This window comes from Hemicordylus capensis, chromosome 16, assembly GCF_027244095.1.
Source record: "Hemicordylus capensis ecotype Gifberg chromosome 16, rHemCap1.1.pri, whole genome shotgun sequence".
Classification (NCBI taxonomy): domain Eukaryota; kingdom Metazoa; phylum Chordata; class Lepidosauria; order Squamata; family Cordylidae; genus Hemicordylus; species Hemicordylus capensis.
This window is the reverse complement of record NC_069672.1, coordinates 3,722,222-3,746,951: the sequence shown is the minus strand read 5'-3', so window position 1 is coordinate 3,746,951 and position 24,730 is coordinate 3,722,222. Positions and strand designations below refer to the sequence as shown.

The 24,730-nt window shown below is 50.6% G+C and overlaps 3 protein-coding genes across 8 annotated transcripts in view; 1 reads left to right on the top strand and 2 right to left on the bottom strand.

The window, feature by feature from the left end:
- Positions 1 to 1,056: 1,056 nt before the first annotated feature.
- On the bottom strand, positions 1,057 to 5,053 carry PPCS (phosphopantothenoylcysteine synthetase). 3 transcript variants are annotated; one of them, XM_053280659.1, is made up of 3 exons: positions 4,949 to 5,053; positions 2,610 to 2,713; positions 1,057 to 1,633 (listed from the first exon to the last, which is right to left on the bottom strand). In XM_053280659.1, the coding sequence occupies exons 2-3, from the start codon at positions 2,700 to 2,702 to the stop codon at positions 1,316 to 1,318; spliced, it is 411 nt and encodes a 136-aa protein (XP_053136634.1). In that variant the 5' UTR covers positions 2,703 to 2,713; positions 4,949 to 5,053; the 3' UTR covers positions 1,057 to 1,315. The 3 variants fall into 3 exon arrangements, with proteins under 3 accessions (XP_053136634.1, XP_053136633.1, XP_053136635.1); XM_053280658.1 differs by lacking the exon at positions 4,949 to 5,053 and adding an exon at positions 4,186 to 4,841; XM_053280660.1 differs by lacking the exons at positions 2,610 to 2,713; positions 4,949 to 5,053 and adding an exon at positions 2,776 to 4,090.
- Positions 4,903 to 23,844, top strand: ZMYND12 (zinc finger MYND-type containing 12). Of its 3 annotated transcripts, none has more exons than XM_053280656.1 (9): positions 4,903 to 5,250; positions 6,092 to 6,233; positions 7,066 to 7,237; positions 8,631 to 8,800; positions 10,602 to 10,724; positions 11,533 to 11,653; positions 13,197 to 13,342; positions 14,057 to 14,194; positions 23,742 to 23,844. In XM_053280656.1, the coding sequence occupies exons 1-8, from the start codon at positions 5,129 to 5,131 to the stop codon at positions 14,174 to 14,176; spliced, it is 1,116 nt and encodes a 371-aa protein (XP_053136631.1). In that variant the 5' UTR covers positions 4,903 to 5,128; the 3' UTR covers positions 14,177 to 14,194; positions 23,742 to 23,844. The 3 variants fall into 3 exon arrangements, with proteins under 3 accessions (XP_053136631.1, XP_053136632.1, XP_053136630.1); XM_053280657.1 differs by lacking the exon at positions 23,742 to 23,844 and adding an exon at positions 15,849 to 16,613; XM_053280655.1 differs by lacking the exon at positions 23,742 to 23,844 and having other exon boundaries at positions 14,057 to 14,253.
- Positions 16,371 to 24,730, bottom strand: part of SLC2A1 (solute carrier family 2 member 1) — a 60,050-nt gene continuing 51,690 nt past the window's right edge. For both annotated transcript variants that reach the window (XM_053280654.1, XM_053280653.1), the window contains exons 7-10: positions 23,549 to 23,653; positions 20,609 to 20,710; positions 19,348 to 19,551; positions 16,371 to 18,844 (exon numbers count right to left, since the gene is read on the bottom strand). In XM_053280654.1, the coding sequence (XP_053136629.1) occupies positions 18,644 to 18,844; positions 19,348 to 19,551; positions 20,609 to 20,710; positions 23,549 to 23,653 (612 nt within the window). In that variant the 3' untranslated portion in view covers positions 16,371 to 18,643. The remainder of the gene's footprint in view (positions 18,845 to 19,347; positions 19,552 to 20,608; positions 20,711 to 23,548; positions 23,654 to 24,730) is intronic.

Here is a 24,730-nt window from a genome sequence, read left to right as displayed (position 1 = left end):
CTAAGAGCTGTTTGACAGTGGAAGAGTCTGCCTTGTGCAGTGGCAGGCTCGCCATCTCCAAAGGTGTTTTTTTTAAAACAGAGGGTGGAGGGCCATGCTGTCAGGTAACCCTTTCCTGCCCTGACCAAGGGGTTGGACCAGAATACCTCCAAGGCCCCTCCCCGCTCTAACATTCTAAGCACCATCCCTTCACTGACACACATGCCCACTCACACACAAGCAGAGTACCTTCCTGTACTGCAAAACGATCGGGCAGCATTCCAAGTGGTGGGGAGATCTCTTGTTAAGCATGACAAACACACAGACAGGAGGTTCAGAGTGCAGCAGCAGAGAGGCAGAGTTTCCAAGCCCTCTCTCAGGAAGACTGCATGGAACTACAGCATCTCTAATGCTAGAACAGGGCTACGCCGTTGAAGGGCTAGGAGAAGAGGCCTGATTGTCCTTCTACGGGAAGGTCACGCCAGTTGCTAACGCTGCAATAAAACCAGCATTCAGACATGCACTCTGACAAGCTGTCCTGAACATATTATGCTGAAGGGCACAATTCGAAGGTACAACGGTGCTTGACAATTCCTAGGCTCCCCGTGGCACTGGGAAATTTAAGTGTGAGCTAGGCAAAGGATGGACAGGACCAATATGAGCATCCGAACAAAGCAGGGGGTCTTGCCCTCCCCGCATTTGCCGTGGAAGGCATTGCTGGGGGCAAGTGGCAAGTCCGCACCTCCAGCATGGAGCAGAAGGCAGCCTGGCTTTTCCATTTCAGGGTGGCTCCTAGAGCCAAAGGAAAATTTGCCCCGGCCTGCTGCTATACCATACAGGGAGGCCTTAATTTAACTAGCACTTCCGCTAGCCCACAGACTGGCTCTTAATCCCAAGCCAGAATCGGCACAGTGGGCTACAGCTACTGCATTTTATTTCTCCTCCCCCAGTGGTGGATTTGGTGAGACCTCCGTCATGAAGAGGGCAACGACAGAAAACAGCGAAAGCCCAAACTTTGGTTCTTCCAGCCCACAGAGAGTCAACAGAATTCGGGTCACACACACTGAGACACAGGTGTGGCTTTGGAATGTTCCTATTATTTATATACATACGTATTTCCCCCACAATGAGCAGCAAACTTACAAAGGTGTGCAAAAAAAGGTGTGCAAAAAAATAAAGTAAAATTATGTCGAGAATTTCACCCTTTTGATCCTATACAAAGTCGTAGCTGAGTTGCCTCCGTTTACCAGTAACGGAGGACACTTCCCACTCCCCCACCCGCTATTAAAGTCGATTCTTATTGGAGGATTCAGAGCAGCTTCCCCCTCATCGGGGATCATTTCTCCATAAAAGCCGTGTGCCGAGACTCCAGGTGGCTCACAATCTTCTCCTCGATCTCTACTCCTCGGGCCACTTCGTCCTCAGAAAGTGACAACTGGGTCTCAGACTCCTTGGTGACCACGATCACGGAGGTTCTTCGGGAGTCGAGCACATTGGCAATCACCACTTGGTGGTGGTATTTCTCCAAGGCCTGCCGTGCTTTGCTGACCAGGATGGAAGGGTCGGTTTCCAGCTTAAATGAAATCACAAATGCTTGTGGAGCCCATTCCTTAACCAGAGGGGAGAGCATTTTTGGCACCATCTTCATTGTGATCTGCATGGAGGGAAGGGGGGGAAAATAAGGTCAACAAAAGACAAACATTCTCAGCATACAGGAGACTGAAGCTTGAGAAGGGAATGGAAACACAATGAAGAGGGGAGACATGTAAGCACTGAAAGATATTCCCCTTTGGGGATGGTGCCACTCTGGGGCGAGTATCTTTATGCTTGCATGCAGAAGGTTCCAAGTTCCCTCCCTGGCAGCATCGACAAGATAGGGCTGAAAGAGACTCCTGCCTGTGGCTGAGGGTTATGGGAGCTGTAGTCCAAAAACAGCTGGGGGGACTAAGTTGAGCTGGCCTGGTGTGGACAATACCGAGTTAGATGGACCAATGGTCTGGCTCGGTACAAGACAACTGCCTTTGTTCCTAAGCAACCTTACAAATAAGTCCACAGAAGTTGTGTCCACTGGCTGACATTTGAGATCACATCTTGCAACCAACAAAACTTTTAAGCTTTTCTACATAGCCACAGAGATACGATTTCTTACCACAGGAAAACAGCTGTTTACAAACCTCCAAATACATACCAGCCTCTTCACACCTTGCAGTTAAAAAGGCAGTGCAGAGGCTTCCCATATATTGATTTCAAGATTAGAATTTGGGCTCCAGCTGAAATCCCAGCACAGCCACAGATGCGAAAGGTGCTTTTGAGCAGCTGGCTTTTACCTTAATTAAGAGATTGCGAGGAGACAGAGACCACAGAACAACTACAGGTAAGTATTTAATGGGTCGTCGTTTGAAAAAGGTCGCAAATTTCTCAGCTCTCTGCTTCTGTCTGGAACGTAGGAAGCTGCCATATACTGAGTCAGACCATAGGTCCTCCTCGCTCAGTATTGTCTTCACAGACCAGCAGCGGCTTCTCCAAGGTTGCAGGCAGGTGTCTCTCCCAGCCCTATCTTGGAGATGCTGCCAGGGAGGGGACGTGGAACATTCTGCATGCAAGCAGGTTCCAGTAGGTGCTCGCCTCACCTGGAGGGGTCCGTCTGTAGACTGGATCTTATGCTCAGGCATCTCCGAAGCAGGGATGTAGAAATCTGACACAGCGGCCGCCAAGTAGAACATAGCACTGGAACCTGGTAAGGGATTCAGGAAGCAAATGATGTGTTTGGGGAGAAGCCAGTTGGAGAACACTCACATTTGGACCTGCAGCAGCTTTTCCAAGCAAGCCTCTCCTTCTGCGTTGTCTTTTGCGCCAACAATTTTGAATCTGTAACCCCAATCATTCACTACTACTACTACTACTACTACTACTGTGGATATATGCCATTTTGCAAGAACGTGATGACTGTCAAGCACGTGTTGCTCATTCCCTCAACCAAGCACTTGACTGGCCCTTCAGCCAATGACTCTCTTGGACTAACCTACCTCACAGGGTTGTTGTAAGGAGACATGGACACAACCTTGAATTCCCGAGGGCAGGATTTAACAAAGTAATACATAAATAACTTGCTAACTTATTAACTTGTTAGCTAACCTGCTAACTGGGCAAAAAGGCCCTGCTCAAAGTTGCAACAACTTTGGGCGTGCAGTGGGAGGAGAGCTGGTCTTATGGTAGCAAGCATGAATTGTCCCCTTTGCTAAGCAGGGTGCACCCTGGTTTGCATTTGGGTGGGCCTGAGAGAGATTCCTGCCTGCAACCTTGGAGAAGCTGCTGCCAGTCTGGCTAGACAATACTGAGCGAGACAGACCAGGGGTCTGACTCTGTATGTGGCTGCTTCCTATGTTCTTAAATGTCCCCATTCCTCCCAGGATGCCCACTCCCGCTACAACCACAAGAGCAGCTCTTTGGGAGTGAACTAACCCTTGCAAGCTTTGCATGGAGAGCCTTACTTAACTTGCCCGCGAAAGGCTGAAAGAAGCAGGAGGCTGCTGGCAATCTTCCCTCCTCCCCACACACTGCACCACTTTGAATGCTTGCAAGAGTCACTTTTGAAAGGCTGCTGGGCTTCTGCATGCTTTTACAGGAAAACTGAAAACCGACCTGCAGAACCAGGCTTAGTTCTTAAGTTTAAACTTCAAAGCCATTTGCAACTATTGCAATTAATTTTTAACAAGCAAATATGTTTTAACTATTTTATAATTGATTTAATGTTTTAACTGTTTTTTGTTTTAAAATTGTAAACTGCCCAGAGGTTTATACACAGAGCAGCATTATAAGGAGCTAAACAAGCAAAATAAAATAACTAAAACACTTTGAAAACTCTTTGCTAAGACAATCATCTAAGTATTTGTGGCAGCAGGATAGCCGGTGTGGGTGGATTTGCCCTGGGGCTGATCTGCCCCATCCAAGCTTTGCAAGGAGGCTCTTCCTCACTCTCCTTGCAAAGCTTGCCAGAAGCCCCAACACTCCTTTCAAGTCAGTTTTGCAATGGTGCTGGCTCCCACCTTATCTAGAGCAGGGGTCCGGGGAAGGCGCCGATGCTGCTGGACTACAATTCCCATCATCCCCAGCTACAATCCGCTGTGGCTGATGGGAGTTGCAGCCCAACAACATCGGCGCACCTCTCCTCTAGGACAGCCACGCCGTGCTCCTCCCTCGCCTTACCCAGCGGGGCCAGGGCCCGGGCCGTCGCCCGCAGCAGCGCCAGGTACTCGACCAGGCCGGTGAACTCCAGGGCCAGGAGCGCGTCCTCGTGGCGGGCGCGCCGGTAAGCCCGCAGGGCGGGCACGAGCCCCGGGAGCGCGCCGGGGTCGGCGGTGACGCGCGGCTCGCCGCCCTCGTGCACGCACAGGGCGTCCAGCAGGGCGGGACCGGGCGGGGGCAGGGCGCGCGCCCAGGGGAAGGCCGAGCGCGCGCGGTGCAGGAAGCAGACCGCGTAGCCGGCGCCGGCCAGCCGCTCGACCGAGGCCGCCCCGCGCCGCCCGCTGCTGAAGTTCTCCAGGAAGCGCACGGCCCGCGCCTCCAGCGGCACCTGCGTCCCGCCCGAGGTCACCAGCGCCACGCGCCGGCCCCGCGCCCGCTGCCCCTCCGCCCAGGCCCGCACGCGCCGCTCCGCCGCCGCCTCCGCCGCCGAGGACTCCGCGGGCGGCGCCGCCTCCGCCTCGGCCATGCCGGACGCCGCTCCTCCGCAGGCCGCTTCCGGCGGCCCCACTTCCGGAAGTCACGCCTCAGGAAGAGGAAAAAAGGCCCTGCCGGAAGTCCGCCTGCAAGAAACTACAGCCTGTCGCTTTCATTCTCATTCCCTCTCTCTCTCTTTTTTCCCCTCCCCCATGGAGGCCTTCCATCTTCGTCCACCCTCGGCCGCCTGCCTGGCTGGCAAGAGAACGTGATTTCGCTTGCCAGGAGCGAGGCGCAGTAGCAGCTTTACCATAGAGAGGGCGAGGGGCAGAGAGCGGCGCGCGCGCACCCCCGCCCCTCTGATCCGGCTGGGATCTCGGTGACCGCTTCCGCTCGCGCGAAGGACGTCCGCGCCGCTAGCCCCGCCCCTATCCACGCCCCAGTCGGTAGCCCCGCCCCTGCCCCGCTGCCCTGGCAACCGCTGCCGGGGATGGCGATGCGGAGCGAGAAGCTGGTGCCGCTGGCCTTGCCCCGCGGGCGGAAACTCGGCTGCGAGCTGTGTCTCGGGCCGGCCACGCTGCGCTGCGGCGGCTGCGGGGTCACCTACTACTGGTGAGCAGCAGGAGGTGGTGGCGGCGGAGGCTAGCAGGCAGCCTGGCTGCAGGCCAGCATTCAACGGGTATAGTCCCAGGGCTGGGGGTGGTGGGGCTGACCCCTTGAATCGTGCCCAGTGCCGAGGAGGGCGGGCCGTCCCCAGTGTTCCCTCTTACAGGGATTCCCCCCCCCCGATGTTCTTGACTACAACTCCCAGCATCCCCCACTGCAGTGGCTTTTGCGAGGGGATTCTGGGAGTTGTAGTCCACAGCATCTGGGAACCCCAGTGGGAGGCAACACTGCCCTGTCGCACAATGAAGGCGACTCTCCTGTACGGCTTTACTTGTGAGTAAGCCTTATTGCGCCTCCAAGGGACCCAGGAAGGTGGAAATCTGCCTTCTGCCGAGTCAGGCCCTTGGTCCATCCAGCTCAGCATTGTCTTCCCAGACTGGCAGCGGCTTCTCCAAGGTTGCAGGCAGCCGTCTGTGTATATTTTATATTATGTTTTAATCTTCACACTGTTTAGGGAGTTCTGTATTAGGCGGTATAGAAATGTACTAGAAATTGCATAGAAATTGAATGAATGAATGAATGAATAAAATAAATGTAGACCAGCACCTTGAATTGAACCCGGCAATAAACTGGCAGCCAGTGCAGCTCCTTCAGAATGGGCATCAGGTGATCTCAGCAGGCAGCTCCGGTCAAGACCCTCACTGCTGCCGTTTTTAAATGTTCTTCAAGGGCAGCCCCACATAAGATTGCATTGTCGTAATCCAGCTGTGACATGACTAAAGCATGAGTAAGGGTGACCTTAATGTGTTTTGCTAATCCTTGCATTTTTTTTAAAATTATTGTCCAGTGATGTAGACCATCAAAGCGCTGACTGGGTCAGCATCCATGAGAAGATATGCCAGCTGCTCATTCCGCTGCGTACAGCGTTGCCTTTTTATAATTCGGAGAAGGAAAGGAAGCATGGGCAGGAGCAGAAGATAAGCAGGGAGGTAAGCCACTGCGTGAAAAAGAAGGGTGAGATTTAGCTCAGATGGGTTAAGAACAGAACAGCCTCATCCAGCATCTGTTGCCCATAGTGACTTACTAGATGCCTCTGGGAAGCCCAGAAGCCGTGGGTAAGGACCTGAAGGATGAAAGCCAGCCAGTGTAGTGGTTAGAGTGCTGGATTAGGACCAGGGAGGTAAGGTAAAGTGCGCTGTCGAGTTGGTGTCAATTTCTGGCGACCACAGAGCCTGTTAAACAGCCACCCCTGCAGTGCTGGCCTGACTCACTCCCTCCTGAATGGATCTGCAAGGCTCCGTTCGGGAGCCAGGCCACGTCCCCCGCGTCTGACGTCAGACACGGGGCGGGGTGAGCAGGTCCGCTACTGCAGCCACACACAGGTCAGTCTCTGCCATTGTGCCTTTCAGCATCTTCTTATATCGTTGCTGCCCGATATAGGTGTTTCCCATAGTCTCGGAAACATACCAGCGGGGATTTGAACTGGCAGCCTCTGGCTTGCTAGGCAGGTCATTTTCCTGCTGTGCCATTAGGTGGAGACCTGGGTTCAGATCCCTGTGTCTACCTGAAGCCCTGGGATCTTCTTTGTGCAATTGTACAATGTCAAGCACAAGACGTGTGCTTTCAAAACTACCAGAAGATGAAAACCAGACATGCTGAATCCCAATCCTGTCCCATACCGTAATAATCTGTGTATGCAATCACGGGAGACCAACAATAGGAAGTACCAAAACTACTTGTCAAAAGTCACCAAATGAATCGGAGGTGGGGCGGGTGCCATACACAAGCAGTAACTGACCATCTGCTGTTGTTTCCCTACAGAAATTCCTGGCAGGACTCACTCACGGCGTGGCCCAGAAATTTCTCTCTGAAGGCAAACATGAAGACGCCATCCCGGCAGCACTGCATTCGCTGAAATTCAACATTAACGTTTACGGCTCGCATTCTCCAGAACTGGTGCCGGCATTCCTCATTTTGGCCGAGGCGAGCCTGGGTGAGTTTGCCAGAAGCTCTGGCTCCTTTTCCGGAGGGCTATGGCAGCTCCTGAACTGTATTCCCTCTAACAAGGATGCCCAGATGTTGTTGACGACAGCTCCCAGAATCCCCAGCCAGAGGCCACTGCAGCTGAGGGTGCTGGGAGTTGTAGTGAACAACATCTGGGAATCCCTCTTAGAGGAAACACTGCTCCTGAAATTCTGATCTGTGCAGGCTGGTGTCAATGGGGACACCCTAGCCAACATTTAGAAGTCCAAAACAGGAGTTGACTTAGACTAGCATTTCTGTCTTATGTCTCCTTGTAGAGTGCAAGCCCCTTTGGGACAGGAAAGTTGTTTGTTTCCTGTTGTTTGTTTTCTGTGTAACCCGCTTTGAGCACTTTGTTTAAAAGCAGGATATAAATATTTGGAGCAGTGGGAGAATTTTAAGCCACCTAATGACGCAGCGAGGAAATGCTTGACTAACAAGCAGAAGGTTGCCAGTTTAAATCCCCGCTGGTACTATATCGGGCAGCAACGATATAGGAAGCCGCTGAAAGGCATCATCTTATACTGCCTGGGAGATGGCAGTGGTCAGCCCTTCCTGTATTCTACCAAAGATGACCACCGGCTTTACCTTTAGGAGAGCTTGATCCCATCCAAAAATGGCTCAGGGCATTTATTTATTTATGATTGATTGATTCATTCGATCTCTATACCACCTTTCCAGAAATGACTCAGGGCAGTTTACACAGAGAAATAATAAATAAATAAGATGGCTCCCTGTCCCCAAAGTGCTCACAATCTAAAAGGAAATGCAAGATAGACCCCAGCAACAGTCACTGGAGGTCCTGTGCTGGGGGTGGATAGGGTCAGTGACTCTCCCCCTGCTAGATAAAGAGAATCGCCATGTTAAAAGGTGCCTCTTTGCCAAGTTAGCAAGGGTAACTTTAAATGTCATCCTGACCTTTGAATCTAGCCCAGAAGCAAAGGGGTAACCAGTGAAGCTGTTGCGGGATGGGTATAGTATTGGGAAGCAACTAGCATCACTATCTGGCTGATTTTAAACGGCTTTTGAAAAAACGCACCTTTTATTGGTCTTTTAGTTTCGTGACACTTCAAAGTTTGGCCTATGGTAATTTTAATTTGTATGATGTGATTTTTTAGGTTTTAATTGTTGTTTTGTTTAAATCATAAACTGCCCTGAGATTTTATATAGGGTGGCATAAAAATACAATACAATGCAAATACATACCCATGGGCATCCTTATAGCAGCATACGGGACAAGCTGAAGCTTCTGAACCGCCTTCAAGGGTGGCCCCACTCGGAGCGCATTGTAGTAGTCCAGCCTGGATGAGCCATTGAGCCCCCACCACCACTGCTAATTCTCTGCTGGGTTTCATTCCTGCCAGGCCTCGGGCATGTCGCCCAAGGAGAGGAGTACCTCTCCCAAGCGCAGTGGATTGTCTTGAAGAACGCCAGCTGCAGCAGTGCCATTCAGTCAAAGCTGCACCGCAACCTGGGACTCCTCCACGCGGCCAGGGGGAACTTCGAGGACGCCTTGTACCACCTGGCGAATGACGTAAGGCTCCACGTGCAGGGCGGCCCCATTGCCAGCCATCACGGAGTCCTGTCCTGCGTCTCTGCTGCTTGTAGTGGCTGCCCTGGTCTCAAACCCGCCTTTGACTGTTGGGGGTGTGGAACATGGTGCGGGAGCAGGAAGCCGAAGGGGCAGCAATTTGGTGAGATGGACACAGCCCATGGCAGTGTTGCTCTGTTGCATTTGCAGGGGGGCGGTTAGGGGCAGGGAGGAGAGCCGGGCTTGTGGTGGCAAGCCCAAATGTTCCCCTCTCCTAAGCAGGGTTCACTCTAACAGAGATTCCCAGATGTTGTTGGCGACAACTCCCAGAATCCCCCCACAAAAGCCATTGCACCTGGGGATTCTGGGAGTTGTAGTCCACGACATCTGGGAATCCCTGTTAGAGGGAACGCTGTTCCTAAGCCGTATTCATCTTGGTTTGCATTTGGATGGAAAGCTACCTGCCTGAAAACTCAGATCGTATGGGAGGGAGCTGGCCTTGTGTTCGCAAGCATGACTTGTCCCCTTTGCTCAGCAGGGTCCACCCTGGTTGCATCTGAATGGGAGACTAGAAGTGTGAGCACTGCCAGATATTCCCCTCAGGGGATGGAGCCACCACTCTGGGAAGAGCATCTAGGTCCCAAGTTCTCTCCCTGGCAGCATCTCCAAAACAGGGCTGAGAGAGATTCCTGCCTGCAACCTTGGAGAAGCCGCTGCCAATCTGTGAAGACAATACTGAGCTAGATAGACCAATGGTCTGACTCAGTATATGGCAGCTTCCTGTGTTCCTAAGCACTGTAAGACATTCCCCTTAGGGTATGAAGCCATAGCTCTGTGTTAGAACCAGAGGCAGTCTTCCCCCTGGACTTCCTGGGTGCAAATCCAGAGCCTCCACACCCTCCCCCCGCCCCCAATCATCTTTAGCCTGTCCCGAGTTGTGTGTTAAAAATACTCTGTGTGTGTGTGTGTGTGTGTAAGTGCAAGTGCGTAAGGGGATGATGCCATGCGGGGAGTAGGGGCTCCAAAGGCCTTTAGGTCCAGGCCCCAAAATTACGTAAGTAGAGCATCTGCATGTTTGCCTGCAGAAGGTCCCAGGTTCACTGCCTGGCAGCATCTCTCCAGGTAGGGCTGGGAGAGAGTCCTGTCTTGGACCCTGAAGGGCTGCTGCCAGTCAGTGTGGTCTTCTGGAGGGTTGTCAAGTTCCTTAAAATATTTTAGCAGTATCAGATGGACTCTTAACAGAGATAGAGGGCAGCCCCGCCACAATTCTCAGATGCGCAGCAGGGGAAGGCCCAGAATTATTCTGGTCAATTTCGAATTCCTCACTCGCTTTCACATCTCTGCCCCATACAAAAGCTGCAGAATTGCCTTGCCCTGAAATACCGTCCGCCCCCGCCCCGCTGTATGCCGTGCAGTTAATAGGGCTGCATTAAGGTGGACTGGCCATGATCGAGATTTCTGAAAGGAGAAACCCAGATATTCAAAGGAGGGGCATTGCTCTATTTGCTGAGTCTTAATGGTCCATCTGTGTTTGATTCTACTGGTACCAAAAACTTAACGTTTTTGCTTTATCTTAGTTAATTAAACTTCTCCTCTGCAAACGTCTCCTCTGTAATCAGCCGACAGAGGCAGTGAAGATTCTTTTTCAAGACTTTAAGAAAAAACAACCCAGTTATTTAAGACTGAAGCTCTAAAACCGGCTGCTTTCTTGGCTATTCCTCTCTTTGTGCTGCGCGTCAAGTCGCAACGTTGCCCTTCTGGTCCTGCCATTCCTAACAGATTGTATTTCTTGCTCTCCTTTCAGGTTTACAATGCCTGCTGTGCCTTTGGGACCAATGGCATTGCTGCCTCGGGAGGCTATTTCCACATGGCCAACATTTTCTTCCATCAGAAAAGAATGGATGTGGCCCACTCTCTGTTTGCTGAGGTCAGTCGAGCTGGTCTTCTGGCAGCAAGCAATGAGTTGCCTCCTTTGCTAAGCAAGATCTGCCTTGGGTTGCATTTGGATGGGAGACTACATGTCTGAGCACTGTGAGATATTCTCCTTAGGGGATGGGGCCATAGCTCAGTGGAAGAGCATTTGCTTTGTACGCAGAAGGTTCCAAGTTCCATCCCTGGCAGCACCTCCAAGATCGAGTTGGGAGCGACTCCTGCCCATATGCTTGGAGAGTTGCTGCCAGTCAGTGTAGACGATACACATTTCTAGCCATGCTTGAATGTGGGGTGGTGGTCTCTTTTTTTCTCTTTTTAAAAAGCAGATACTTTTAGGATCCTGCATTTGCTTTTGCTTCCTGTTGCACTTTGCGCACGGTGAGACCCTGGAAAATATGCACAGCCATGTGCAGACAAATGAGCTCAAAACTCCTTCTAAGGAGAGGAGAGCTGGTCTTGTGGTAACAAGCATGACTTGTCCCCATAGCTAAGCAGGGTCTGCCCTGGTTGCATCTGAATGGGAGACTAGAAGTGTGAGCACCGCAAGATATTCCCCTCAGGGGATGAAGCCGCTCTGGGAAGAGCAGAAGGTTTCAAGTTCCCTCCCTGGCTTCTCCAAGATAGGGCTGAGAAAGATTCCTGCCTGCAACCTTGGAGAAGCTGCTGCCAGTCTGTGAAGACAATACTGAGCTAGATAGACCAATGGTCTGACTCAGTATACGGCAGTTTCCCATGTTCCTATGTGGCCTGGCCATGGATGCCTTTTTGTTTAATAAACCTCTCTCTCTCTCTTTTCTCGCAAGGTGGTGGACATTTGGCACAAGCACTTCAGCCGCTTGATCGACACTCAATTCCAGACACTCACAACTCCGCCCGAAGTGGATGTGCTGTCTGAAGAAGTGGAGCCCACTGAAGAGACGCTTGGTAACTTGATCTTGGTGGAGGACCCGTTCCCTCCCTCACCATCCCCATCCCAAGGATCCAAAGCAGGAATTCCCAGATGTTGCTGGACTACAGCTCCCATGAGCCCCAGCCACAACGGCCTTTAGGGGGTGATGGAAGTTGTAGTCCAACTACATCTGGGGACCCAAGTTTGCGGAATCCTTGATTATGGATTAAAAACCTTATGATCAATTTAAAAGTGATTAAGCCCCCACTTAATTACCTGCCGATACTTTGAAAAGTGGCGCTGTGAAAAATCACACAAGGATCCTGAACAGAGCATGCCTTCCCATGGGGAAGGAAGGTGGAAACCTGAGAGAGTGTGAGAGGAGTGTAAATGCAGGTGCATGGAACGTGTGTGGAAGCTTCTTGCATAGCATTGTTCTGGCCAGCAAAAATTGCGCAAGGATCCTGAACAGAGCATGCCTTCCCATGGGGAAGGAAGGTGGAAACCTGAGAGTATGTGTGAGGAGTGTAAATACTGGTGCTTGGAACGTGTGTGGAAGCTTCTTGCATAGCATTAAGCTGGCCAGCAGGTGGCGCTGCAAAAATTGCGCAAGGATCCTGAACAGAGCATGCCTTCCCATGCGGAAGGAAGGTGGAAACCTGAGAGTATGTGTGAGGAGTGTAAATACTGGTGCTTGGAACGTGTGTGGAAGCTTCTTGCATAGCATTAAGCTGGCCAGCAGGTGGCGCTGCAAAAATTGCGCAAGGATCCTGAACAGAGCATGCCTTCCCATGCGGAAGGAAGGTGGAAACCTGAGAGTATGTGTGAGGAGTGTAAATACTGGTGCTTGGAACGTGTGTGGAAGCTTCTTGCATAGCATTAAGCTGGCCAGCAGGTGGCGCTGCAAAAATTGCGCAAGGATCCTGAACAGAGCATGCCTTCCCATGCGGAAGGAAGGTGGAAACCTGAGAGTATGTGTGAGGAGTGTAAATACTGGTGCTTGGAACGTGTGTGGAAGCTTCTTGCATAGCATTAAGCTGGCCAGCAGGTGGCGCTGCAAAAATTGCGCAAGGATCCTGAACAGAGCATGCCTTCCCATGCGGAAGGAAGGTGGAAACCTGAGAGTATGTGTGAGGAGTGTAAATACTGGTGCTTGGAACGTGTGTGGAAGCTTCTTGCATAGCATTAAGCTGGCCAGCAGGTGGCGCTGCAAAAATTGCGCAAGGATCCTGAACAGAGCATGCCTTCCCATGCGGAAGGAAGGTGGAAACCTGAGAGTATGTGTGAGGAGTGTAAATACTGGTGCTTGGAACGTGTGTGGAAGCTTCTTGCATAGCATTAAGCTGGCCAGCAGGTGGCGCTGCAAAAATCGTGCAAGGATCCTGAACAGAGCATGCCTTCCCATGGGGAAGGAAGATGGAAACCTGACAGTGTGCGTGAGGAGTGTAAATACTGGTGCATGGAACGTGTGTGGAAGCTTCTCGCGTAGCACACCTCCTTGCTCTCCGGAAGGACCCCAAGAAGCAGGCTGTACTCTCGTGGCAGAGGGCGGCCACTGACCTCTCTGTCTCCCTGCAGACGAAGGCCAGCGCGCGGAAGCGTCTCAGGTGCTGAGCGCCATCTTGGATATCCGAGAGCAGGCAGCCAGGCCGCAGCTGGATAAGATCGCCAAGGTGCTCCACACTCTGGCCATGCTCCATTACCTGTGTCAGAACATACCCAAGGCAAGTGGGTCCAAGGGGGTTCGTGGGGGGGCTGCTGCTTTGCCACGTGGGTGCTTGTGCTTGACTGACGTGGAGATTCAGGCTTCCAGGAGAACCACATCCCCTCCAAAGCCCTACATCCCCCCCCCCCCCCCGCCGCCCCATACTGGTGTCATTGGTGTTGGGTCTGGGCTACTTTGAATAAAGCACTCAAGGTATAATTCCGTTCTGGCGGAAGTTGCTGCGGGGAGCTTCTCACCGTCTGGGGAAACCCTCATTTAGCTGGGTGGCGGCCAGTGTTCCCTCCAGCAGGGATCCCAGATGTTGTGGACTACAACTCCCAGAATCCCCAGCCAAAGGCCACTGCAGCTGGGGGTGCCAGGAGTTGTAGTCCACAACATCTGGGAATCCCTGTTCGAGGGAACAGTGGTGATGGCCTGTGGGCACTGTCTGCTAGAAGACGTTCCCCTTAGCGGGTTGGGCCATAGCTCAGTGGAAGAGCCTCTGCTTGGCATGCAGATGGTCTCGGGTTCAATTCCTGGCAGCATCTCCAGGCAGGGCTGGGAAAGACTCCTGCCTGCAACCTTGGAGAAGCTGCTGCCAGTCAGTGTAGACAATACGGGGCTGGATGGGCCAAGTGCCTGACTCAGTTGGAGGCCGCAGCTTGTGTTCCGTGAATGATTACCTCCCGTTCGTTCGTTCATTCTCTCCTCTCCCTTCTCTGCCTGGTTTTAGGCTCACGAACTTGGGCTGAAGGTTCTGCAAATGACGGAGGAGCTGCCAAAGCAGGAGCCGGACGCGTCGCTGCAGCGCTTGATGCAGCTGATCAAAACCAGGCCTTCCGTTCCGAAGTAGAGCCCTCTCCTGCCCCAGGTGCTGAATGTTTGTCCCCTGTGTCTGCTTTCAAGTTTAATTAAATGTGGACTCCTTAATATGTTTGTAGCATTGTCAAGGTGGGAGGGTCCAGGCAGGCCCCACCCGTCCAGCCCCTCTTCGGTCAGCAAGGCCCTTTTCGCCTTCCTTCTACACACACACACGAGCTGGTCTTGTGGTAGTGAAAATGACTTGTCCCCTTTGCTAAGCAGGGCCCACCTGGTTTGCATTTGAATGGGAGACCACATGTGAGCGCTGTAAGATGTTCCCCTCCAGGGAAGGGGCCGCTTTGGGAAGAGTGCCTCGCTGCTTGCAGGCAGAAGGTTCCCGGTTCCCTCCCTGGCAGCAACTCCAAGACAGGGCTGAGAGAGACTCCTGCCTGCAGCCTGGGAAAAGACGCTGCCAGTCTGTGTAGACAATACTGAGCTAGATAGACCAATGCTCTGACTCGGTAGATGGCGGCTTCCTCTGTGTGTATACACACACACACACACACACACACACACACAGAGCTTTCCTGCCCCACCCCAACCAAGGTGGACCATGAGGAATGTTTACAGAGTAATAAACTGAAGGCGTTGGGGAATATGAATATGATGAATATGTATATACCACTTTTCAACAAAAGTTCCCAAAGCGGTTTACATCGTGGTTTACACAATCCACCTTGGGATTGTTTTTAATGAAAGGCGGTATATGAATTTAACAATAGATAAAAATAAATAGATCTTTAAAAGTAAATAAATACATAGGCTAAGAGAAGCTAAGTAAATTTGGATCTGGGCAGTTCCCTAGACAGGAAATGGTCTGGGAACCCGATGCAGACTTAGGTTCCATGAGGGGAGCCAGGCAGAATGTAGGCATATGGGATACATAATCTGTTGTTCCATATTGCTCGGGCAGACGAGTCCAGGCACGCAGAGGAAGAGCGTTTCAAAACCCACCCACCCCACCCACACACAAATCACTTGACTAGCCGATCGGACCAGGGCGGAATTCTTTCTTCTTCAGCTGAAAGTTGGCCTCTGAGCATAGCCGTTGCTCATCTGCTGCCTCACCGAAAAGGATGCCTCATCTGGAGAGGAGGGCTGGTCTTGTGGTAGCGGCCACGAATGGCCGCCTTTAGTCAGCGGGATCGGCCACCAGCACAGGACTTGGAGAGTCCAGCCACTGGGAGCATGGCCAGTGGTGGGCGAGGGCGGCATTGCGGCCCGGTGGACGCAGGCGGCAGGGCGCAGCCAGTGAGGCAGGGCACCCGACTTGAAGCCCGAGGCTTGGCACACGGCTTCAAAAACCCTGCGGGCCTCTGGCTAGAGTGATGAGCCAAGGAGGAGGATGAAAGCCAGGTATTTGCTTTCAGCCATCCTCTCTGCGGGGAGGTAGCTGGCGTCTCACACAGAACAAGGCGGCCCCACTCTCTCTCCTTCAAACTTCTGTGCCTGATTGTCTGTTCCCCAACTCCTGGTCCTCCCAAGGTACACTGCCACTGTCCATGGAAGTTCCATTTGGCTGTCGAGGCTAATGCCTGGTCTTGTAGAGATCCCGCAGGTCTCTACTTATGTTCTTAGATGCTTCCTTTGAAACCAGCAGGCAAACTCTTCTGGCCTGCTCTTTCCCCAACCGCGACGCGCTTCTCTCCCTCTGCCCTGCCCAGAGATTCGACATGACGATGGCATATGGACCGCCCTGCGTCCAGAACTCCCAAGTAGAGCGTTGCTCAGAAAGGAGGTGGACTTTAAACCGTTAACTGCTCTCAGGTGAAGTGGGGAGAAAGTGGATTCCCCCGGAGGAGGAAGAGAGCTGGTCTTGTGGTAGCAAGCCTGAATGCTTTGCTAAGCAGGGTCTGCCCTGGTTTGCATTTGGATGGAGGACTACATGTATCAGCGCTGTGAGATATTCCCTTTAGGGGATGGGGCTCAGTAGAGGAGCATCTGCTTGCTTCAGTGCAGGTTTCCAGTTCCCTCCCTGGCAGCATCTCCAAGATAGGGCTGAGAGAGACTCCTGCCTGCAACCTTGGAGAAGCCGCTGCCAGTCTGTGAAGACAATACTGAGCTAGATGGACCAAGGGCCTGACTCAGTAGAAGGCGGCTTCCTATGTTCCTAACCTATTCCGACTCCCTCCCCTCCAAGTGAAGCATTTCCTTCAGAGCCCCAAATGAAACCAAACGCCAGAATCCAAGGTTCCTAAGCCCTCGTTTCGTTTATTCTGTCCATACAAGCATCTCCTCCCTGTGTTCTTCTGTCGTCTGACATCACACCATTCACAGCATATGAAAGATAATTTTTCGTATGAACGTTAATTTTTTATTATTATTCCTAAAAACATAGGGTCTCTCTCTCTCTCTCTCTTTCTTCTTCTTCAAGAGAGGTTGCATTGTCACTTTATAAACAGACCAATAAATTAAAAAAACAAACCCAGGCCATTAAATAGCTGTTTGTGTCTGGCTGGAACTTCTACAAACACATGCTCAGGGGTGCCGGGGTCGTTTAGGGGCTGACTTGGGCTGGTTGGTCAAATATCCTAAGAACAAACTACAATTTCAGTGCAACAATTGCCACTACAGTGCAGGTGAGCGATACAAAATAGAGGTTATCGTAGTCATGTAAAAGTCTTGCATCCTTACAGTCGCTATAGAAACTAGATCCTTTTTTTAAAAAAATCAGACAGTGAATATAGTTCAAGAATATTTACAGAAAGTTGCTTGTCCGTCCGAAACCACACTATAACTTAGTGTACTATTAACATGGTGGAACCAAAAAAATAATAGATACATATATATATATATATAATATAAATATTTTCCAGTCTATACACAGTAAGCAGGAAATGTATGCAGCCATTGTCACTGATTTTATTTGGTTCAGTGAGTCCAGGATGTTAAGGGCAAGGAGAAGAGGTTTTCCAGAGGCCCTTGGGGCAGACACAATAGAACTGTGTCTTTATGGGACCTTTTGTGTGATGGGGAATCGGGGAGACTCTCGGGGAAACCGTTGATATGTGAGGTGTGGGGCATATTGCTCTCTAGCCCGCCTCCTTTCCCTTGGAGGAATTCTCCCCCAAAATGCATAATTGGCTTGCAGAACTCCCTGCCACAAGATGCAGATATGGTCACTGCTTTTGAGGGCTTTAAAGGAGAGCTTGGGGGAGTCATGGAGAATGAGGGATATTCAGTGGATATTCCTGGTTTGCAGAAACTGGGGAGGGGGGGGCACAGCAGGGAGCTGCTATTGCCTTCATCCCTTGCTTGTGGGCTTGCTAGAAGTATCTGGCTGGCCTCTCTGGGAAACAGGGTGCTGGATTCAGCAGGGCTCTAACGGGAGGGAGTGAATTGGGACCGAACGATGTGCCAGGAATTGCCTCTGCTTTTCTGGAAGGCTCCATCAGAGAAAGGAAGCAAGCCTGGGGTGGCAAATCCTCCATATCCAAGCAATGCTTATCTGATGAAACAATCCCCGTTAGGGCTTAGGCACTCCCCTGCAGCCTGCGTTTTTGAGGGAGGGAACCAGCGGCTGCAAGATGGCCGTTGGAGTCTCCGTTCCGACCAGCCGCTGCCGTGGTTCCTGCAGTACTAAAGCATCCAAAAACGAGAGGCTTCTCCCTTCCCAAACGAGCTCCCCTCCCTGTGGTGATATATCTTGGCAGCATTTTAGAGAGCGCCTCGCCCCACCCATGCTGGAGAAGGAGAACTGACAGGTGCAAAGGGTGATGCAAAAGGGAAGGTTTGCTGCCCTTCGGTTGGCGCCGGAGTTTTCGAGAGCGTGAGCTTTTGAGTTCCGGCTGACCATCGTGATCTCTTTATAAGAGATCTACCGCGTGATCTACCACGATGATCTATCTAGTGAACAGCATTACGGGGGGGAAATGAACCCGCGATCTTGCCCAAAGCTGGATCCGTCTGCACTTCTTCTTTGACCATCTCCTTGCAAGGACAGTGAGCATCTTAAAGAGAGGCCTTCTGCAGAGCCCACAGACAAACTGTCTAAAACCATCCAATTCCCCCTACTCCCTCACCCCTTCGAAATTTGGGCTCTTTAAAAAGTCTCTCTCGGAATTAATTCAAATGAGAGACCTGGTCTAAAAAAACCGTTCTCTTTGTTTACACGATTAAAAGGTTTTGCGTTCAGTGTCGCAAACCTGGTAGGATCTTCCTACCTTTTTAAAAAGGGGGAGGGGGGCGTGTGCACGGGGATAGAAGCGCTCCCTCCCAGAAGAAGAGGCTTGCCTTGGACGTTCGCCGTTGCCTTCAAATGATGTCAGCCTTGAAATCCTGGACGTGGAACCATCTAGCCGTTCCTAGCAGATGGGTGTCAGTTCATCACCCCGAAACCAGGGGGGCAGCCCCAGAGATAGGGACCGGGGTGGGGGGGGGGCTCCTTCACCTTGGACCTGGCTTCTGAAGCGTCAAGAGCAGGCAGGAAAGGAGTTGAAGCAAAGGAGCAACTGGCCTCTTACACCTGGGAGTCGGCGCCCAGGCTGTGAAACTCGTCCGGCGTCTTGTTCTCGCCCTGGGCGGCCCCTCCCTGCCGGAACCCGGAGGCGATCTCGTCGAAGGTGCGGCCTTTCGTCTCCGGCACCTTGAAGTAGGTGAAGACGAAGAAGATGATGAGCAGGACCGTGAAGATGATGAAGACGTAAGGGCCACAGAGCTCCTGCCAAGAAAGAGGAGGAAAGGCCGTTACTTTGGAGAGTTTGGTTCTGGGTGTGTTTGTGCAGAGTCAGCTCCACTCTCCAATTACCTGCTAGCCGAGCAAAGAGAGACACCTTTTAAAGTGGTGATTCTCTTGTATTTAGCATGGGGAGAGCCACTGGCCCTATCCAGCCCCAGCACAGCATCCCTCCAGTGGCTGTTGCTGGCGTCTCCCTTCTGTTTCTTTCATGAGCCCTTTGGGGACAGGGGGCCACCTTATTTATGTATTATTTGGTCTTCAACTTTGGTTGAAGCACGGTATATAAATATCCGTCGTCATCGTAGACACCAACTTTGGCATACACAAGCCCGCCGTTTATACTAACTGAATGCACTACGTTTTACTGGGTAAACCCGGTAGGGTCCTGTCTTCCATCTTGGAGAAGCTGCTGCCAGTCAGTGTAGACAACCCTGAGCTAGACGGACCAAGGGCCTGACTCGGGCGTCTTCCGACGGAAGCGTTACCTCGACGTATTGGAAGCCCATCCCCACGATGAAGTTGGAGGTCCAGTTGGACAGCCCGGCGACGGCGAAGGCAGCAGGGCGAGGGCCTTGGCTGAAGAGTTCCGCCACGATGAACCAGGGGATGGGCCCGGGGCCAATCTCAAAGAAGGCCACGAAGCCGAAGATGGCAATGATGCTAAGGTAAGACATCCAGGCCATTTGCTCCTGGGGCAGAGGAAGGAAGGAAGGAGGGGGAATGAGAGAGTGTAGACACACACACACACACAACACACAACACACCACGGTGCCCCTGCAGCCATTTTCACTGCCTCCTAGATGGGAAATCCTCCTCCAGTGAATGACTCTCGTCCGCGAATCTCGCCAGTCCCTCCTTCCTCCATGGCCTCTTCCAGAAAGGAAGTAGGAGAGCTGGTCTTGGGGTAGCAAGCATGACTTGTCCCCTTAGCTAAGCAGGGTCTGCCCTGGTTGCATCTGAATGGGAGACTAGAAGTGTGAGCTCTGTAAGATCTTCCCCACAGGGAAGACAAAAAGTACCTCCTTTTGGTAGTCCTAAAATGATCCAGCTACCTTACTAGTGGGCTTGCCAGAGGAAAGAGAAGTGTCTGGGTGTCTGATTGCTTCTGTGGCCAGATTATCTCAGCCTGACCTACCTTACAGGGTTGTTGTCAGAGTTTAAAAAAGCCTTTGGGTCCCAGGACATGTTCAGAAGGCACATGATGTAACCTAGGCTTGGTCAATGCCTGGATGGGGGACTACCTGGGAACCCTGTGTATATTGCCTTGAGTTCCACAGAAGAAAAGTGGCATATGAATGAAACGAATCAAAATAAATAAACTCTAAATAAAAAAATTCGCTTTCCTGATTGTCCAGCCGTGACCAGTCACCTTAGCAGCCATGTCATACAGTTTGCTGTCAGGAGATGGCGCTGTGGTTTCAACTCATACTTCTACGCTTAAAGGAAGCCAAACCAGTCTAGACCAGGGTGGTACTCCAGATGTTGGTGAACTACAGCTCCCACCATCCCCAGCTACAATTTATTGTGGCTGGGAAGGATGGGGATTGTAGTTCAGCCACATCTGGGGCACTACAGGTTGGGAACCGTTGCTTAGGGATGCTCTGTGGTTGATCTGGTCCTGCCTACCAGCAACTGGCCGAGGGACCCTCCTATCTAGTCAATCTTCTCTCTATCAACCTCTCTAGGCAATCTTCTCTCTTGTCACCACACTGGGTCCTCCAGGGAGGCGTTTCCCGTTCAACTTACCAGAAATACCAGGGCAATTGTCATGAGGACAGCACAGCCAGACATTCCGGCCAGGCCAACGAGGTGCAGAGTCCTCCGTCCGGCCCGCTCCACTACAAACAACTGTCGGGAGGAGAGAGAGAGAGAGAAGGAGGCTGTCAGCAAAGTGAACAGAAGTGCCTAATGCAATTGTTCCTCATGAGAAATTATAGATAGATAGATTACACGCACACACACAAATAATATGTAATGTGATATAGCATCATTTAATTTATTAAATAACTTTCTTTAATTTGCTGACTGAGCAAAGAGGCACTGTGTTGAAGTGGTAATTCTCTTTTATTTAGCAGGAGGAGAGCAACTGGCCCTATCCATCTCCAGCACAGCATCTCTCCAGTGGCTGCTGCTGGTGTCTAATGTTTTTTTTTAGACTGTGAGCACTTTGTGGACAGGGACTCATCCATCTCTCCATCCCTCCCCGGTATATAAATATTTGTCATCATCGTAGTATATGTAATATAATAATAATTACATCAGATCACTAATAAATATAATATATGCAATATAATTATATATTTCATAATTAAACTTAATATATAATTATCAATGATAATAATGTATTTAACATATCGTTTAATTTAAACTATATGTTAAATACATTAATTATTATGATATATTCCAAATCATAATAATAGTAGTAAGACACACAAACACACACCCCCTACAAAAGATGTTGGTTAATGGCTGCTAACTGTGGTCAAAGAGGCACCTTTTAAGTGGTGGTTCACACACACACACACACACACACACACACACACACACACACACACACTTACACTTTATTTATTTATTTATTTCATAGCGGGAGAGCACCTGGCCATGTTCAGCTCAAAACAGCCTCCCTCTCAATAGGAACACAGAAAGCTGCCATATACTGAGTCAGACCATTGGTCTATCTAGCTCAGTATTGCCTTCACAGACCGACAGTGACTTCTCCATGGTTGCAGGCAGGAATCTCTCTCAGCCCTATCTTGGAGATGCTGCCAGAGAGGGAACTTGGAACCTTCTGCTCTTCCCAGTGCGGCTCCATCCCCTAAGGAGGGGAATATCTTCCAGTGCTCACACTTCTAGTCTCCCTTTCATGTGCAACCAGGGTGGACCCTGCTTAGCTAAGAGTCATGCTTGTGGACCACCAGACCGGCTCTCCTCTCAATGGTTCTTGCTCGTGTCCTTGAGTGTGTGTGTGAGTGGTTTATTCATAATTATTCTTTTTATTATTATTTATTTGCTTTTATTGTTTTATTTTTATGAGCCCTTTGGGGATAATTTTCTTATTCCTGTTGTCGTGTTACCCACTTGGAGCGCTTTACAATGAAAAGCAGCTTCTGCATATGAATAGTAAGTGTGACACCACCCCGCCTGGCATCCCTTATTATTTTTAATCTTGGATTCCTTCTGCTTCATGTGCATTAACGTGCCTTTTATCAAAGCATGAACGCACCACATGTTTTTTGCCAGCTTCCTCGTGCCTGGAAATCCGATCCAAGCCTCGACCTCTTCTGGAAGCGGCAATATTCAAGCTGGTTTCCCCAAGTTGGGAATATCCATGACACCTCTCCATTCCCTTGGATTTCCCCAAGTTGATATTGATTTCCCCGCTCTGTTAGCCGTTGGGCTTTCAGAGTCAGGTGCGGTTATCCCTGTCAATTAAGCTGGTGTGAAAGCTCCCGAACGCATCTCCAAGAGGAAGGAGCTCGAAGCAAACCCTGATGCTACCCACGCCACCTTGCTGCTTCAACTGCAGCTACTGACTCAGTGCAGATTTCTCTCTTCCCATAAAGTCCACCTTTTCACTAGAACCACTGGTGTGAATTCTTAGTCCTCCTATCCCCAGTTGAAAGAAATTATGCTGGTCTCTGACCGTAATAAAGCTTGATTCTGATTCTGGTTAAAAGAAAACTCAAGCCTACCACACTTTCTCACACTTGCTCGCTCACTCACACACACTGCACTGCCAAGAACTTCAGAAGGCAAGATCCTTGGGGCAGGGACCTTGCTTATTCTGCAGTGTGCCATGTATGGTGGTTATACTGTTTGAAGCAACAGCTTTGCTGGATCAGGCCCAAGAATGCCCATCTAGTCCAGCATCCTGTTTCCCCCAGTGGCCCACCAGATGCCTCTGGGGAGCCCACAGGCAAGAGGTCTGTGCGTGCCCTCATTCCTGCGGTTGCTCCCCTGCAACTTGGATTGAGAGGCATGATGCCTCTGAGGCTACAGGTGGCCTATTGCCCTCAGACTAGTAGCCCTTGATAGACCTGTCCTCCATGAATTTGTCTAAGCCCCTTTTAAAACCATCTAAGCTTGTGGCCACATCCTACAGCAGAGAATTCCACAGATTAATGACGTGACTACGAATATAAATACGACAAATATTTATATACCGCTTTTCAACAACAGTTCCCAAAGCAGTTTACATAGAACTCAATAAGTAAAATGGCTCCTTGTTCCCAAAGGGCTCCCAATCTAAAAAAGAAACGTAAGACAGACACCAGCAAGAGTCACTGGAGGGGTGCTGTGCCAGGGATGGATAGGGCCAGTTGCTCTCCCCCTGCTAAGCACAAGAGAATCGCCACTTTAAAAAGGTGTCTCTTTGCTCAGTTAGGGTGTGCTGTGTGAAAAAGTCCTTTTTGTTGGTCCTCAATTTCCTGGCCATCAATTTCATCAGATAGCCCCTGATTCTAGTGGGAAAGAGGGAGAAAATGATCTCTTCTTCCACTGACTCCTCACCAGGCATAATTTTATATACCTCTGTCATGCCTCCCCTTAGCTGACCCTTTTTCTAGACTATAAGGACGGAGATCATAGTCTGTTCAGGAAGGAGCTCCAGTCTAAAGATAGCCCGGGCCGGAGAGGTCCCTTCCTTAGCCCCACGTTGGCCAAACACGCAAGACAGATACTCACGGAGACAACGGTGAAAGCCGTGTTGACAACCCCTGACCCAATGGTGGCATAGACAGGTTGCTGCACCCCAGATTTCTCAAAGATGCTTGTCGAATAGTAGAATACCTGGGAGGGGGAAAATAAAGATGTTAATTGGTCAGCTATACAGGACCAGCTACCAGAATCTTAAAGAGCTGCTTTCTCTTTTCCACAGAGAAATACAGTGCAAAAAGTGACTCTGTCGCTCCACTATGTTCTGTCCAACGGTGGCCAGGCCCGGATATAATAGATTAAATCTTATTCCGTTAACCAGCTAAGACCTTGTGCAGCATAATTTATTTGTGTGTGTATTTCTTTATCCCACTTAAATCGTGCTCCATCTAAAACATCTGGGCAGCGTACAAATGAAAACACAACATTGCAAACCTTAAATAAAACAAAATAACCATCAATTAACCTGGAAAACATTATAAGCTAAAAGCCTGATAAAACAGGTGCATTTTCAGGAGTTACTGAAGAACAGCCAGAGATGGGGAGGTTCCGGCTACGTTTGGGAACCCTAGAGGTCCGGTTTTGGGTCGCCACCAAATGTGCCGGTGATAACCACAATCAGACACTTCCCCGTCCAGAATGCGTGAGGGAGGGCAGGTTGTCACATTTTTCTTCTGCTACAGGAAAGTCCCATAATAAAAAATCTGTCTATTTATTGTATTTTAAATTACGTTCACTGCCAAGGGATACATATACAGTATCAGGCAGTACAGGAGAACCTCACTGTATGTGGATTCTCCATCCGTGGTTCCATGTAATCGTGGGTGTCTAATTGACACACGGTTTCATTATCCACAGATACAAAAGGCTTAAAACACACGTATCCGTGTTTCCTAGGGGGCCAGAAGTTACCATGGAGGTAATTTCTGGCCACCATTTTGTCTGTGGGAGCCATTTTGTGGCTCATTTCAGCAAAAAGAATAATGATTTTAAAAAAATAATCCACTATTGGGGGGACTGTTTGGGGCATGGAGGGCATTGCTGGTCAGGAGAGCTGGTCTTGTGGTAGCAAATATGACTTATCCCCTTAGCTAAGCAGGGTCTGCCCTGGTTGCATCTGAATGGGAGACCTGATGTGTGAGCACTGTAAGATATTCCCCTCAGGGGATGGAGCCACTCTGGGAAGAGCAGAAGGTTCCAAGCTCCCTCCCT

Excerpts from the sequence above, each read along its gene's own strand:
- PPCS (XM_053280658.1), bottom strand. The coding sequence starts at position 4,690 with ATGGCCGAGGCGGAGGCGGCGCCGCCCGCGGAGTCCTCGGCGGCGGAG. Across the intron at positions 2,714-4,185 it reads CCGGGCCCTGGCCCCGCTGG|GTTCCAGTGCTATGTTCTAC; the intron begins GTAAGGCGAGGG and ends ATCCCTTACCAG. Across the intron at positions 1,634-2,609 it reads CTACAGACGGACCCCTCCAG|ATCACAATGAAGATGGTGCC; the intron begins GTGAGGCGAGCA and ends CCCTCCATGCAG.
- ZMYND12 (XM_053280656.1), top strand. The coding sequence starts at position 5,129 with ATGGCGATGCGGAGCGAGAAGCTGGTGCCGCTGGCCTTGCCCCGCGGG. Across the intron at positions 11,654-13,196 it reads GCCCACTGAAGAGACGCTTG|ACGAAGGCCAGCGCGCGGAA; the intron begins GTAACTTGATCT and ends GTCTCCCTGCAG. Across the intron at positions 13,343-14,056 it reads TGTGTCAGAACATACCCAAG|GCTCACGAACTTGGGCTGAA; the intron begins GCAAGTGGGTCC and ends GCCTGGTTTTAG.